Source organism: Fringilla coelebs (assembly GCF_963513975.1).
Source record: "Fringilla coelebs genome assembly, chromosome: Z".
In the NCBI taxonomy this organism is placed as follows: Eukaryota; Metazoa; Chordata; class Aves; order Passeriformes; family Fringillidae; genus Fringilla; species Fringilla coelebs.
In genome coordinates, this window is record NC_140031.1 from 57,948,846 (window position 1) to 57,965,907 (window position 17,062).

At 42.3% G+C, this 17,062-nt stretch overlaps 1 protein-coding gene across 2 annotated transcripts in view; it reads right to left on the reverse strand.

The window, feature by feature from the left end:
• Nucleotides 1-10,290: 10,290 nt before the first annotated feature.
• The window catches only part of LPAR1 (lysophosphatidic acid receptor 1), a 72,560-nt gene continuing 65,788 nt past the window's right edge, over nt 10,291-17,062 (reverse strand). For both annotated transcript variants that reach the window (XM_084224551.1, XM_084224550.1), the window contains exon 4: nt 10,291-15,959. In XM_084224551.1, the coding sequence (XP_084080677.1) occupies nt 15,658-15,959 (302 nt within the window). In that variant the 3' untranslated portion in view covers nt 10,291-15,657. The remainder of the gene's footprint in view (nt 15,960-17,062) is intronic.

Below are 17,062 nucleotides of genomic sequence, written 5' to 3' on the forward strand. Positions count from 1 at the left end.
CTAAGTTCTCTGCTTACCACAACCACTACAAGTGCTCATTCACAAAATAATAGGAAATGAAGTCAGCAATCCTGACATGTCTGTGCTAATGTATGATGGATCATTTCTGGAAAGACCTTCAGCAGCCCTCCTCATTCAACTGCATTATTTCTGTTTACTCTGTCAGAGTTTGCTGTCTTGTACTTCAGAGTTTGCTGAAGGCCAGTCATTACAGAGCAGCTCTGGCCCCTCAGCCCTTCTGCTGTAGCTGGACATGGGAGAGGCACGGGCTGGTGAGGTACTGGAACCAGCCTTCTAACTCCCAAAAAAATTCTTGGAGGCCAGAAATTTTAGGTATTTTCTAAAGATGGACCATCCTTTTGCCTGAAACTGTGAGCATTCTTCAGCTGATTAAGATCATCCTCTTGGCCAATAAAGCATACAACAAAAGTATCCTTCAGCCAGTCTCCTACATATTCCCTAAGGTTTCCTCTCTTCACACCACCCCATGACCTCTGTTTATAACAAATATCTCAACACCATGAGGATTTTTGCACGAGGGAGTGAGTTGCCCCTCGGCAGATGTACAAACTTTAGGAATGCCTTCTGGGAACAGCTCACCACATGGTCCAGCTGAGGTGAAGAAGGGACTTGTATGCCAAACACTGCACCTGTATTTCTGGTCATCCTTCTTTTCAGTTTACTTTTGGGTGCCAACTTATTTGCTGAAAAATAAATACCTTACAGAAAATCACTGTATTCCAGTGCAAAATTTATTGTAGGTGGCTATGTGACTATGCAGCAGATAAAAACAGTGAATATCAAACTAAATGGTAAATGGTGTTATTCTCAGGTATTTTTTAGATTTCTAGAAGAAAAGTGGGTAGACAAACACTTTTGAAAAACTGAAAAGCAAATACATTTCTATAGTCAGGTTTTATGAAGACAAGGTTTGAATGTCTACAATCTATAAAAACAACTACAGGAAAAGCAGGTTGTTCCACTTACTCTAAAACCTACCTTTAATAATATTGGCAGTGCCTCTGTCTCTTGCGAAGGGTGCCACTGTGTTACTGGGTCTCCAAAGGCATGCTTCCTTCCCCAGAGAGGATAATGCACCAAGGAACTGGCATTATCCCCACTGGATGTTGATCACTACCTGATTTCAGAGCTCCAGTTTTTTCACAACCACTCCTGACTGAAAATTCTCCAAAATATGCCAGCCCACGATTTGGAGCAGCAGTTTTGTAGGAGATTGTGAGGTAGGGTGGAAATGTTTCTCTGAAACTCATTTGCACTGTTGGTTTAAGATTCTCACTGGTTGTGACAAGGTTAGCACTAATTCCATCTAAAATAATGAGGAAAGGTTTTCTTTGGAAACCTCAGCCATTGCATTGTCATAATTTCAAATTAAAAACTTCATCTTCACTTTTAAAAAACCCCAAAAATATTATGAGGATAATTATTAGGACAGTAGGAAATCCAGGATCCCGGCCGATGCTCACCCAGCTACTATGTGTGACCCACAGCCATGCTTGTGCCTTCCACAGCCTGATCACTTGCTGTCACAGAGACAGCTCAGAGTCTCAGTACCAGTCCTTGGTACAGGGAAACTTTGCCCTGCTCCTGATTATTGTTCTGGACTTTGGCCTTTGTTTTTATTTTCATGAGTTTTCAGAGATTATGTCAAATACAGGTATAACTCCTACTTTAAAAAGTGTAGAGGCAGAGCTCAGGTTTTGATCTTGGTCTCAGAAACATACACCTGGATTTGATCTTCTGATTTCAATAGGATCATCTGGCATTTCCAGAGAAATGAGACAAGACCATGACTGTTTGGGAGATGGTAACACCACTTCCTGTATTTCATTTCATGAAGTTCTGTAAACAACTTAAAAGATCTATTTTAGCAGGAACTTAAACTTATGACAATTGATTTTTCCAGGGCATGCTACCTGCAAAACTGTGCAAACAAGTTAATGATCTTATTGCAGAAGTAGTTCCTACCTGTGCACTGAACATTGCAGCAAATTTGAGGGAGAATTAATAAAATTCCTACAAAGGGCCACTATCCTGCCTGAAGGGCACTTGTTTTACCTAACAGACAAATATGCTTATAAAGTAGACATTATTAGCAGGTGTTGTGCATTCCAGGTAAACCCCTGGTGTGGTGCTTCTTTTCTGCTTCCAGGGAGATGTCCAAGGGCTGAGTGGGTGCTGACATCCTGAGCATCCTGAACTCCCCCTGCAGATACTTGATGCTGGGCGATATGGGAAGCTCTGTGCCAGCTTCAGTCCCTGGAGCCATTGGTGAAATTCCTGCTTCCTTCCATGCCAGGCATATTCCCACCCAAAAGTCCCTGAAGTCAGCAAGACTTTCATCGCATCACCTTTAGTGTCCTGGGAGGAGATAGCAACCTCTGAACTCATTGATCTTGCAAAACAACTTAAATGAGAAGGCTTTCATGTGCCATGAGACCATTAGAATTTCATACTTTCAGTCATGCTATAAGGAAATCCCTTCCAATAGCACCAACCTTGTCTGTCTTGGACGCCTCATTCACATTCAGTTATGTTTGGACTTGTAGGGGAAAATCCTTTCTGCCTTTTGGTCTGTCTCTACAGAGAGACATAAACACTCTGTCCTAAGGCTTATTTTGAGCAACTGTACTACCTTCCTTCTGAACTTGATTGTTACAACAAAATACAGCAAGAGACTGTCAGGTCGATTGTTTCAGCAAAACATAGCTTTGGCCATGGCCTTGGCTCTGGTGTGGAAAGCAAGGAACGTGTTTCCAGCCCATCACAAAGGGGAGGAAAGAAATAAGTCCAACTGAACTAAACACAACAGGAAACTGGGGCTGGCAGCTAGATGGCTTGGCCTCCATCCCGCAAAGAGTGCGGTGGAAATCAGTCCCAGTGAGCTTGCAGCTGGCACACAGAGGGTCAGCTTGACTCGGTCACCAGAGCCCTTTTTTATCCCATCTCATCTTAGGATTTATGAATGAAAATTCTTGGTTGCCCCTGAGGAATTGCCATGCCTGGAAGGACCATAACCCCAGGGGAGAAAACCAGGGAAAAGTCAGGTCATGTTTTTTCACAGAGTGTTGTGGATTCACGCTCCCATCCGGCAGCCATCGCACCCGCTAGTGAGTTTGATGCTGTAGGCTCCAGCCAAGATCCTCCATAATGGATCTCTTGTTAACTACGTCTGCTCTAACAGATGCTGCTCTGTGCTTTAGTCATATTTTGGAGCTGAATGTCTCTGCTCCCTGTTTTTCAGGCAAAGCCCATTCCTTTATTTCTCTCCTCCCAAGCACCACAGGCTCCCCTTCAACACCACTCCACAGGCCCACATGGTCCCATTGATTTTCCATAACCCTCCTCAGCAGCTGTAAGGGGTTTGTTTAAATGATAAACCTGCTAACTAAGTCAACCCTTCCAGATTTTCAGGAAACACAGCCATTTCCTGATGGACTCTATTTCAGCATCCTACTTTTCAGCAAGTCCTTTGATGGCTTCCTCATTTCCAGGCCTGCAGAAAATCAAGCCTAGCAGCCCATTAGTTTCCTGTCTCTGGTTCAGCAAAGCTTAATCACAAAGAGTTTTTCACCCTTACGTTTCATCCATTAATTTTATTATTTTCTATAATTCTCCTTTTGGTTTATAATCCGGGAACATATATTTTGCTTTCTTCCTTCATTACTACTTCTTGGTGTCCAACTGCATTCTTATGTAATTCTCTCTTTCTTGTCCAAACTCTCCTCCAAGAATGAGGTAAAAAGATTACCAACCAGCTCACGCCCGAGTTGACGGGGTGAGTCAGCGGGGTGACAGAGATGTTGAACAGAGTGACTAGAGTCCCGATGTAGAAATGGCCTCATCTGCTGTTGGAAATCTTTTCCCATGGACACATTCATTTATTGCTCTGGGTTCTGCAAAAACACATTACAAAGAGGTATTTCCCGTACCACAGAACTCATGGTGGAAAGGGAGCAGAGGGCATAAACCCAATACCCCTTACTGAAATGGAAAACTTAAATACTGAGCGCTAATTGCCTGGTTGTATATAACATGTGGCAGAGCCAAGCGTAATTTCTGTGTTCAGATTCTTGGCACAATATTTTATTCATCTGGCTGTATTTCCTCTTTCTTTTGATTATTCCTTGCATTTGTTGACTTTGTCCTGGGTCTCTGGATTAGAGGCAGACCAGAAGGGAAGGCACGGGGTGGCACAGTGTCTGGACTGCGGCATCGTACCGTGTGGTAGCCTTGTGCTTCAGCACTGAGCCCCAGGAGAAGGGCAAGCACTGGGGATAGAGCCACAGCCCTCCTCAGTGCAGGGCTCCACTGCTGACTGTGGGGGTGAACCCAGCCACAAACGGGCTGGACCTGATTAGGGAAGAAGGAGGAGGGGGAGGAGGCAGAAGCCCACCCAGACCGGTGGTGGGATTGCAAAGGCTTGGGAGCTTTACTGATGGACAATTCTTTGATGAATGATCTGCTTTGTTTTTCACTGTATGCTTGACTTGCAGACAGTGTTAACTAATGAAATTATGGGGTTTCTTACTAAAATCACATGTATGTCACTGCTAGTTCATAGCAAACAACATGGCTTCATTGTAAATTTATACGCTGTGTAATTTTTTTTTTTCACTCTTAATGGAAAACACACTGTTTTGTTTGGACCATCTCCAGGCGTTTCAGTTATGGAGTTACTCACTGAAGGTGAAGCATGTGGGAGGTTGCTTTACGCAACTTTACTAGTAAAGCCACTTACTCTGAATATTGGCCGCTCTTTTACTTTATTTGGATGAAGAGCAATATTTTCAAAAGCGTCTGAGCTACTTAGGAGTCCATGGCTTGCACCAGAAAAATTTCACTGGCACATGTTGGACTGGATGTGATGTTTTTCCTTCAATGCTTATACCTTCAGATAGAAATACAAGACACTGGAACAAAGGTGCCTTTTACTAGTGCAGTTTCTTTTAGTTCCTGAACCAGATTAACCTGGACTGGCACAAGCAGTAGGAGACTAACATGGATACCTTGACACAAGCTGAGTTGTGTCTCTTCTCTCAAACTCAGTAAAGTGAATGCAGCCACCTTTTTTCATATTAAAGGCACTTGTGAAGAAAACTGCTTTTGAATTTTTAGGAGCCAAATTACTCTAATAAAACTTGATGCTTCTTCAGCTATGCAAATGTTTTTTGAAAATGATAACCTTGTAAGTAAAAGGACAGAACACAGACATAAAAAAAAAAAAAAGCTATAAAGTCTTCCTTTTATACCCCTCTTCATTAGAACATGAGTAGAAAAACCAAGAACTTGACTTTTGCAGAGATGACTTAAATGTTTTTTCTTTCACCACTCTCTGGTGCTTACTAATTAATAATTAAATAATAATAATTAACTAATCAATAATTAGTTAATAAAATGTCTACCTTGGCGGTTACTGTGCTGCAAGAAACTTTTAAAATGCTCTTCAAATGCTAGACAGAAAAAAAAAATCCCACACCACGCTTCTACGTGCAGGATACCCGCATCCTGCTGGCAGTACCTGCTGTGGGATGGATTCTGCTGCTGCAGTGCAGCCTTTGGGCCAGGCAATGAAAGCCAGAGTGGTTCCTCTCTTCAGTACACGCTGGAGAGGCAGAGGGGCCAGCAGGCTGCCATTTTTAACACACCTCTGGAAGAAGCCTCTCACATTTCCAAAGCCATATGTGTTATTGTGTTGGAGCTTGCCCTGGAGGGGACAGGGCAGATATTGGCCACACAGCCACACCACAGACAAGCAACAGTGGGCCTCAAGAAATAAGAAGCCACAAGTGATGACATCCAAGCAGCTCATGGTGAGGAGGAAAGGACACACAAAGGACTCAGTTGGGTGGGGATGGTCATGCAGAGCTACAGCCCATGACTGGCCAGAAGGACATTCTATGAGAGATATATATAGATTGTATGTGTGTGTGTGTGTGCATGTGTGAGCCCCACTTCAGGGTCTTCTGAAGCAGCCTCTTTGTGTTTTGTTTTGCGCCCCCATTTGTCTCCTTTTATTTATTTAATAAATATCTTCAGTTTTAGCACTTCAGTTGTACCTGTCCCCTCCTTGTTGCCTGTGACCACACCACTGTGGAGCTCCCAGAACCAGAGTTTTCCCCACACCCTGCAGATCCCTCAGGGTGTTGTTGCTCGCCCATCCCCAGCTGGGTCACAGAGATCACTGGTGGTTGGACACGTGCCACATCATCATTTGACCTGTCCTTTTTGGCTGAGTTACAGCCAAAGCACAATTTAAGGACAGTGCAGAGGATCCCATCCTGAGTTCACTGTGGAGCACTCTGATACCTCCTCCTTCTCAACCCTCATCCCAGACAAAGTTGATATTCTTGCTCTCTGGCCAGGTCTTGAACCCTTACAATCCATTTTATTGGTTCATTATAACCAAATAGTCCTTCAATCTCAATTTAGTGGTGTTCTGTTCTATCTCCACAGAGATTCCACCTCTTTGCAAAGTGCTAGAGGCAGACGAGAGTAGTCCAGCTTGTCTCCATTTCATATCACTCCTTCCAAACATTTTTTGCTATGTCTCTCTTGCAACATGGCCCTGTGCCTCTCCTGGCTGGGCTGCTCTGGCACAGCTGTCCACCTGGGCTGAGTTCACACCTCAGAGAGACAAGTGACCCCCCCTCCACAGCCCCTTGGTCCCTGCTGCCCTCTACACCATGCCACCATGGCAGGGGGTGAACAAAACCTCCCTGACTGCCCCCCCTTCCCTGAGCTCACAGGCAACAGGTCAGGTTCAGAGGCTGGCAGCAGTTTTCAAGCACATAATCTTCCTACAGCAGCTAGGTTAGACACAGCTTGTTTCAAAAAGGAAGTTGTCATCCATGGATTGCTATTAAAAAAAGAAAAAAAGTATGTTCTCCCTTTAGTCTTGTTCTTTGTGCTTTCCCAAGATCAAGATTTTGGATCTCTTACTTAGATTCAGGGTACGTTCTTGCCTACCAAAAAAAAAAAAAAAAAAAAAAAAAAAAGAAAAAAAAAAAGAGTAATGCTGGCCACTGTTTTCCAGTTTTCTGCACAGAAGTAAGAAATAGAAATAAAAAAATACACCCTTCAAGATTTTCCTGAAAGTTTTCCAGTCCTGCAAGTTTTCATGGCGTTTGGCTAAACAAAACCATTGCCCGTGTCACGATTGTGTTTTATGTCTGCCCTTAGAATAAGTCATTAAACACGTCTGGTGTTCTCAGACCAAAGGAGAGATCAAAACACAGACTGTGCATGTGACATGTGACCAGCTGTCAAGTAAAGAGGTCTGACAGTCAAGGTCTCACAGTTCCCACTCTCCTGTGCACTCTCTCTCTAGTAGGTCAGGTGTGAATGCCTTCTGCTTTTAAGCATGTGGACTAAAAATCAGGTTTTCCACTTTATAGAAAATATGCAGGCTTTTTCAGGAGCACAAGTGTGCGTATGTCTGAACAGCAGGAAAAAGGACAGATGATCTGGAGACTAAACAACAGCTCACCTCTAAGCATATTCATGCAAAGATGCAGGAATGATGTTTCAAAAATGAAAGAAAGGTTGGTCACCTTTTTCAAACTCTTAACCCAGTCCAGCTCAGGAAAGTTTGTTTTCCTGATGAGTCTCTTTAAGAAACACCATATGGGCAGCCAGCCTGCCTGAAGAACATTGCATTAGATGTAGAGACATATATATGATACGGACGTTTTCCTTGACACAAGAATTTCCAAACAAAATAATTGTCACTTGTTAGCATATATTTGTGGCTCAAAATCAGATCTCACTGTGATCAGACAGGAGAGGGGTCTGGAAGGCAGTAGCAGCTGGACTAGCTCAGATCAGGCACATTTTTGAGTAACTCTTGAACTAAGGAGTGTTTACATATTTTGAAAAGCAGGATTGCAAAGAGACACTCGAGGACAAGAAGAATGTACAAACTTAAAAATCTGTGGCAGAACAAGCAGCAAAATATCCAGATATCATGAACTCTGGAAAAACAGAGAAATAGAGAAACCCCAACTTATATCAGTGATCCTTGACGCATCCTTCAATCTTTTGAGTGGTAAAACACCATTTATATAAAAACAGTTTAATTTTGTGCTCAGTGTGGGTGGTAAATGGGAAGGCTTCTACTTGTTTCAGTTGGCCTTTTGATCTCTTAATAAATTAGATACACCTAAAACAACAAAGTTTTTCATCAGAAACAAAAAAGTAATGCCATTGAAGGGGCATTATTCTTTCCTTTTGAACAAAAGCAACAACCAAGAATTCTTTCCTGAACTTGCCAGAAAGCCTTTGAAAGGGTTATAAACCTAATTCTGCACAGAAAGTAGGGGAGTATCTTCTTCATTGTCTCTTCCTTCTCACAATTTTTCACTTCCCTTTCCTCTATATATTGCATTTATTTATTTCCCATTGAATCATAGAATGGTTTTGGTTATAAAAGATCTTTAAGACCATTGACTGTAACCATTATCCTATCACTGTCAGGCCCAGCAGCAATCCATGCTCCTAAGTGCCACATCTACACATCTTTTAAATATCTCCAGGGAAAGTGACACCCTTCAGACACCACAGATAAAGATATTAAACCAAACTGGCTCCAAACCTGGGCCCTAGGGAACGCCACTTGTGACAGGCTGTCTGCCGAGTTTAACTCCATTTCCACCTTGTCCTCCAGGAAATTACAAGGAGCTGCATCGGTGGTGTGGAACGCCTGGCTGTCACCTTGAAGCTTGCCACAGAGATGGTTTAGTCTTTCTGGAAGAGGCACGGAGAAAGGCAACACAAATGAGGAACTGGAAGGGCTCTGAGGGGTGGACGAGAATGTTCAGCAAGAGGTTGGGCACGCAAGGACTAGAGGAGGGAGTAGCAGATCTGTAACCATGTGAAGTCTACGCAGCTAAGGGCAGAAAGGCTTTGATTAACACCAAAGAGGCTGACTTGCATTTGCTCCTGCTGGGTCCAGCTCATGAGAGGCAGCGCTGCCAACCCAGACACACCAATTCTGAAGGGGCACAGAAAGGCACAAAGCAGGAAGGGAGTGTTGGCCCAGACAAGGCAGGGAAGTGCACTGCAGGCTCTGGGCACTGTGATCTCAAATGTGCTGGCTCCCTGCTCCCAGAGCTCCCGCTCTGCGCGTCTCCTGCTGCGCGCTGAGGCTGAGAGCTGCAGCACTGCACGTGTTGTGTATTTAATGCTAACAGATAGCCATATAAACATTCTGCCTTTCCCAGCAAATGGTGATCCAGGGCTCAAGCAGAAAATCCCAGAGGTATTGCAGGGCATTTTCATGAGATGTGATTTATATTGCAATTGTATGTTTTGGCTTTCTGCTCATTATGTCCAGTAATCAAGCTCTATGGGGCTGCTTTACATTACACATGCCATGCCATGGAAAGCCCAGCACCAAGGCATTAGTCATGAATCACCAGGATCTGGGGAGATGAAAAAAGTTGAACTCTTCTCATTTTTTATTTTTGTACTTAATAATGCTTAGAGTGATTAGGAACACCAACTTCTTTTTCTGTCATTTCACTGAAGCAGACACTTGGCTTCCATCAGTGTGTAAGTGATTGGCTTCTCTAACAAAAGGCAGGGGGCTAATGAACCCTTTACCCTTTAAGTCTTCTTTTCTTCAAAATGTGAAATAGGATTTAGCAGAAAAATACAGTCATAAAGACCTATACTCAAACAGTACTGAAAGAATAATTTTATTTCACTTCTGCCTTCTTCCTATGGCTATGCAGATCCATGTGTGGACACATTCCTTTCTATACGTAAGCCAACCAGATTTGGTTAGTTAACCTTTTGTGGTTGAATCCAAACTGAGGACACACTGTAGCAGAAACATGTCCATGCACAAAAAAAGGAAAGGAAGGTGAAGAGCAAAAGGAAAAGGAAGGAAGGAACAGAAAGAGAGAAAAGAAGCAAGAAGTTTGTTTTCTCTGTGCAGGAAATGTTTTCTCTACAGAAACAAGATGGGGTCTGAGGTTAAATGGTGCAAATGTGGACTTCAAAGAAAGGAAGGTGGGTATATAAAAATCACAGAGTGGATTAAGTGATTTACTGGAAATAACCTGTCCCTTTGCTGCCCCTGTGTTTTAGCCCTGTGCTATGTCCTGGAATAGAAAAGCCTGTGCCTTGATACATTTTTTGATTAATTCCCCTCCACATTCAAAAATACCAGCTCTCCCGAAAAAGGGTATTTCTTTCACACTCCATATTACACATGCCAAATACTTTATTGTACTAGATACAACCTCTAAACATTTACAGTAAGTGCACTTAGTAACAAAATTGTTTGCCAAAGCTCATTGGCTCTCTCAATACTTTTGAATTACAAACACGGCTTTATTTTAACAGGAAAAACTAACAGATTCCTGAGTCTCCCACATACACTTGTGGTTATCAGAATTTTATCACAGGCAAAAGGGAACATTTCATGGAGGCTCTTTTTAAAATGTTGGCAGCTATCAGTGTGTTGGGTTTCCATGTACCGCAGAAAACAGCAGCATAGTTTAATATCCTTGTGCTCTGTTTTTCTTGTGGCTTTTTTAGTTTGTTTTGTGAGGTTTTTGTTGTAATTGTTTTGGTTTGGTTTGTCTGTTTTGTTTGTTTTCTTTAAATATCAACCTCCTTTTTGTCTTCTTGATAGATTTAGAAAAGAGGAGATGGGTCAATAGCTTCTTGGAAAATCGTCTGAGAGAGAAAAATGGAAGGAAAGATAAAGGCACATTTTCTTAAGGAGCTGTGGCTGGACAGGTGTGGATGTCAGTAAAGCTCTCTCTATTGGAAGTGGCCTTTCCAATCAAATGGAAAAGCCAAGCAATTTGTCTGAACAAATGAGATTGCAGTTGCAAGTCCCCTCCTTATAGACATCAGCGTATAGCACGGATTGATGCCTCACAGCAAGAGCTGGTTTGAAAGGACACGACAGGTACGCTTGCAATAACAGGAAAGCCCTTAACAGGACCAGAAAAAGGAAAAGCCTGCATTTTCCTCTGCAGCGAGTGGAAAAAATCAGCCAGTTTGCTAAGACTGACCTCTGCCAGCTACATGCACTCTGGAAGTCAGAACAGACCCAGAACAATGATGGGGACACCAGGGATGCGGTCATGCCTCTGCACAGGGTGGGGACAATGCCCTAGAGAAACGCCTTTGCCCACTCTGCTTTGCATCCCCTTATTCACACAGACTGAAAGGCAGACCAGGGGTGCTTGCATCAAAGCGTCTCCATTGGTGGTGTACTTTCTAATCCCACCTGGTAAAACCAATCAGCATGGTGGACTTTATTTCTTTCACAGAAAAATCTGCACGTTTTCTGCCTGTGGATACCCACTGCAGACAGATCTGGCTGCAGCAGTGTCACAGACAGAAACCCTAGACAGCTTTACAGTAGTTAAGTATAGTATCTGGTAGCATACTTCTGGAGTAACACAAAGGTCAGAAAAAGCTACAAAACCTGCTTCAGAAGCAGAGCCCACGTCACTTTCCCCTGACACACTGCTCCTGGGACGCAGGCTGGCCATGGTTAAACCCCTGCCCACCACACCAGTACAGACCAAAAGACAGTCCATGGAGTGAAAAGTTTCATTTCAGTGCAATCCTATACTGGGACAAATTTATGCTGATATTCAGAAGTTACTTAGCAGAGGAAGTCGAACTAAAACACTGGACATAAGACATGTTCTTTGACATCCAAGTTACCCAGGCTTAGTTTGTCCCATGAAGATAGCAGGCCTGCCCTTTCCTTTTCACCAAGTGGCTTACTCCAAGCCTTTGTTGCCTGATTGTTTAAATGCTGCTACAGCTGTGACTATTTGGCAAAGGCAGAGTTAAAAAAAACCCAATGGGGCAACTATTTAAAAAACTCCATTACTGGTGCACTATGGACAAAGAGCTATGCTTAATTTTAGGAATCAGTGAAAAAGCCTTTTTTCAGTCTGCCCTCTCTTCTGTCTGCCCAGCTTTTAGTATCTCAGTCAGAAGCCAGCCTGAAGCTGCCAAGGGAACCCAGAAAACTCAAAACAAAAAAATGGTGCTGACGAGAAAATCAATATGTCAAACATACATAGAATATATTTTCAATCTTTTATTAAAAAAGTTGCGCTTTTTCTGACCAGTGGGTTACCTAGCTTCTGTATATATCACAGCAACAGGGAATTAAAATTCAAAGACCATCTGTTTAATTAGTTTTCATATTTATACTGTCACTGAAAATACATGAAGTAGAAAAACACATTTTCCTTGATCTGCAAATGATATTCCTTTTAATACACAACTTCCCACCACTACAATTGCTGATGTGAACACCATTACATTTGAACTTCAAGAGGATTTACTTGGACCAGAAGCAATCAGCAACAAAAGAATTTTAATGACTGTGGGAGGATCGTTGGTATTTTAAGAAGTCTTCTAAAACCTTTTGAAGAATTTGAGATAAGTAAAAATAAGTGGGGCAATCTTTTTCCCTAAGTACTTTGCACCATGTTTTCACACAGCAGAAGTGAGTTCTACAACTGCACAATGAGGCTGGAAAATCTGAATAAAGAGCAAAACTTAAAAAAATTCTGAGATGACAACAAATAGTTGGGAACCATTCTAAGGAACACAGCAAATGAATCCTTCTATTCCAGGGTCTGGTTTTTATTCTCTTTGCTCACTGGAGCTTTAATTTCATTAGCTTGCAAAGAACTACTCAATTCACAGATCAGATTTCTTTAGGATATAGGAACAACATGTCAACAACACAAAGAACTAATCAAATTGTTATACAGCAGCCATATGCTCAGTGAGTTCCTCTAGCAGAATTGTACAAGCAATGTTCCTCCTGCTGCACTTGATCTGAAACATTGCACTTCACCTTTCAGAAGAAAAGCCACCTGTTGTCAGACATGGTCCTGGATTAATATACCTGACAACTGAAATTTAACTGCTGCTGAGTTCAAAAGGTTCACCTTCTTGAATTGTTGAGTGCCTCCTTTGGTTGAACTATGTACCTGGACAGCAAATGCCTTCTGTCACAATCACAGTGATGACAGAAAACCTCCTTGGGCATCTGTCTTCACAGCCACGTTCAAACAATCATATCACTCCTGTTTTCAAGTTATTCACCTGTGGCTTCTCAAAGCCCACCACACTTCCAGCAGGTTAAACTAGGGTGAATGATTTGCTGCTATTTTGTAACATCATCCTCCCACCCTATCCACATGAGATTCAATAAAAGCATGCAAATAGCACTGAAAAGAACACTTGGAAAGGGCAACACACCAGCTCAAAAACCCCCAAACCCTAGACTAAAGTGTCTATGATCTTCTACTTTTGTGGGGATGTTAGGGACAGGAAAAAGTGCTCTTGCTGATCTAAGGAAGAAAGGAACTCAAAGCACTTTTGAGAAAAATAAATTATTTTTCACTCATATATCCTCTGTTTTTGGAGGCAGTCTTACCCTCTCTTTTCTTCTGCTTACCTGCACTAGCTCAAGCATCAAGCAGGCACTAAGGAAAAAATAGGAGTGGATTAGCAAGCAGATGCTTTTACATGAAAAAGTTCATACAGCCTGTTCTTCTGTTTCTCAGTAGAGTTCTGCGAATAAAACCAAATCAACCTGTACATTCACTTGCTCTCAAATACAGTCAAAAAATGACCAGTTTTGTTCAAAGCCAGTGGATATATTCAAAGCCTTGGTCAACTGGCAGAAAATGTAATGTTTGTTCTCTCTACCTACTCCACCTTCCACAGTGTCCACACAAAACTAGCTTGACAGTTCAGGTGGATTTCAGTTTTACTGAAAGCAGTGTCATAACTCTCACTTCATTCAGTGGAGGCAGGATTTGTTCACTGGTTTCTCTTCCTCTCTCAGCAAGGAACTGCCTATTCCAAGCAATTTTTTGCTTGGAAGCACAAAATCCAAGCATCTCCTCAAAGCAAGAGATGCTGAAAACACTGGATTTTGCTGAGCTGACCCTCCACCCTCCATTTTTTCCCTGCCCAAATGGGAGAATATCATCCCTTAAGTTGCAATCCAGTATGGTACAATGAAGGGTTTATATCTCTGGGTGTTTCTGTTTTGTTTTGTGGGGTTATTTTTTTGTGAGTGTGGCTTTTTTTTTCCCTTGGTTTTTTTTTTTTTTTTTTTTTTTTTTGTTTTTCCCCCCATTTTTGTCTTGTTTGTTTTTTTCTTTTTGTTATAGAGACAAATTACAATGATGAAAACAGCGCCAGGAATTTACTGTTGATATATTTTACATTGTTAGGATAACACACAGTTTCCTGGAAAGAGGTCCCAAGTTTTTTACCAGCAAGATCCCACCTTTGCTCACATATACCCCTCTTGATGAGTTTTGTTTACTATCAGTGATTCTTGGTAACTGATATTCACATGAGTGACATTTCTCTTCAAAACAGTCTCATATGAAAAAAAACACCTGTTAGCTTAGGTATTAATAATGGTGTACATGTGTGGCTACTATCTGTAATATGGTCCAGTCATTTGCAGTGGATGACTATCTTGTAAAGTGTCAGCTTCACAAAATAAAATTGTGCCTTGGTTCTTAGTAGCCCACTGCTTTTGAAATGAAGGAGGTGTCATTTGAAGGATACCCTACAAATACTTCTCAGTGCAAAAATGCAGAAGGTGTTTTGTTGCCAATTACAAGAAAGGTTCCATAAAAACATACCTTTTCTTTTTCACCATTAAAAATGCATATGCTTTTTGCCATGAACAAGAAAAGCATTCCAAGAATATGCCATAAATATAATTTTTGCAATCTACCAACCTGATTGTAGCCCTTTAAGAGCCTTAGGGATGTGTCCTACTTTAAGAACTTAACCATAAAAAACTTGGTACCCCTCAAATATTACAAATTTCGTACTGTACTTCAAAGAAGAACCTTATATACATTGTGACTAAAGTACTGTTTATTTCATAATCTAAACAAACACTGGAATACAGTCTATGTTTTTCTACTTTCTGGCAGACTTTACAGAGAGATTTTTTTTTCATAATTAAAACAATCTGCATACACACAGAACATGCATTCTCTAACACCAGTAATGAAGGTAAGAAGAGTCAGTTTCCCTCATCTTCCTGTTGCCTGTGTTAGGAAAAAATACTTTTCTTTTTACTGTAGTTATGACAGTGTGACTAAGGATACAAAGACTAGAGCACAGTTTTACTCCCTGCACAGAAAATGTTCATCACAAGCATGCTGATGGTGATACATATTACATGTCTATTAAATGATAGGCATATTTTTATCCCCTTTACTCCCTTTTTAAAAATACTAAGTGGCTACATGTAAATGCAGTGAAGCAGGTATAAGCTTAATTAATCAGAGTCGATTCAGACTGGCACCAAGATGCAGCAAAGTCCAACAAAGTCTCAGCAAGGCTTTCTGTTGGTTATTGATGGCCTCTTCTGCAAAGCAACCACTTTCTACTTTTTCAAAGCAGAAACCAAAGGCTTTGCAGCACGGCCAATCCTGTGGACAGGGCAGTCTGCGCTGGCATGCCAGGCCCCCTGGAAAAGATGCACTTGTAGTCCATTAGTGTTTGAGAAAACGTGAGTGGGTTACCTTCCCCGGGGCCGCGCACCCGCCCCGCCTGCAGCGTCGCCTGCTGCTCTTTGCCGGCCAGGGGCTGGCTGTGGTGTCACACCACGGAGTGGTCGTTGCTGTGGACGCCAGCCAGGATGGTGTGGTTCAGGGAGGAGGCCGAGCGATCCGAGCCCTCGGTGGGGCCGTTGGCGCTCTCGCTGCGCTGGCAGCACAGGATCTGCTTGAACGTCGCGCTCATCTCCTTGTCCCGGTAGGAGTAGATGATGGGGTTCATGGCCGAGTTGAACTCTGCCAGGAGCAGGAAGAATTTTTCATAGGCCAGGACGTTGCACTGGGGACAGCAAACGTCGAGGAGCAGCAAGACCAATCCTGGGGTCCAGCAGATTATAAAAGCACCTAGAAAGAGAAAGAACGGACAAAATACAAAATCTACAAATATACTAATACACCATTACTTGTCAAAACACCGCAAGAACCATCCAGACAGAAGCAGCAATGGTTAATTTTCTCGTTCAGGGGCATTGTTCCCACACTCTCTTTTCACTGACCCAATGAGAGGGATGCATTTCAAAGATCTGTAAATGGTTATGGGCAGCACATCAAAAGAGCAAGACATACCCCCAAGCCCCAGCCCCAGCCTCCCACCATCTGAAACTCTACTCGGCAAATACATTTACATTTAAAGTTGATAATGAGGAACATTTTTTCCCTTCAGCTAGAGACCTCTGACTAATCAATCTCTTGATCAGAAGAAACAATACTGCAATTTACTTCTCAAACTAATAACAACAAAGAAAACCTTTCTGTGAGTGCTGTGACTGAAGCATCAGTAATAGAAAAAGAGTGGTGCAGGCAGCAATTCTCAAGAAAAAGAAAGCCTGGGTCTTGTTAACCCATTTCAGCCCCATTATGTAATGGAAAGTCCTAAACACACATCCTTCTTGCACTGAAATGCCGTCCTTCAACGGATCTACTTCTTTTCTTAGGGCTCTATTCAATCAAAATTCAGAGGCTCATCAGGCTTCAATAGTGTCAAAGCCACAGAGTCTTACACCGATTAAAATGCTTCCCCCCTCCTTTCTCTGTTTTCCAAAGCTCTGAGGAGAACAAAGCCCAGAATAAAATTCAGAGCTCAATGCAGAAATTAAATCAAATGCTTTGTACTTTATTGGGAGTACTGAATTAAAGGAAGATTTTAGCTCCTCGCAGGAGTTACAGGAGGTTAGACAGGCTTTAAATATAAGCTCTGCTGGGAAAACCCTTACACACCAATCATGTCAGAACAATGACAGGGCTCCTGAGGTTTTTCAGGCTGCTTTACTGAGGTGGAAACCAGAGTCTTATCAACACTGAGCAGGATTAGCACAGGCAGCAGCAATAAGGACTTCCCAGCACTACGCTGAGAGCGCTGTTTTCAAACCGGTTATCCCGTCACTGTGGTATTTATTTGTTTATATACTGCTCCCGTTTTTATTACAGTGATGGTCTCTTGCAGTACT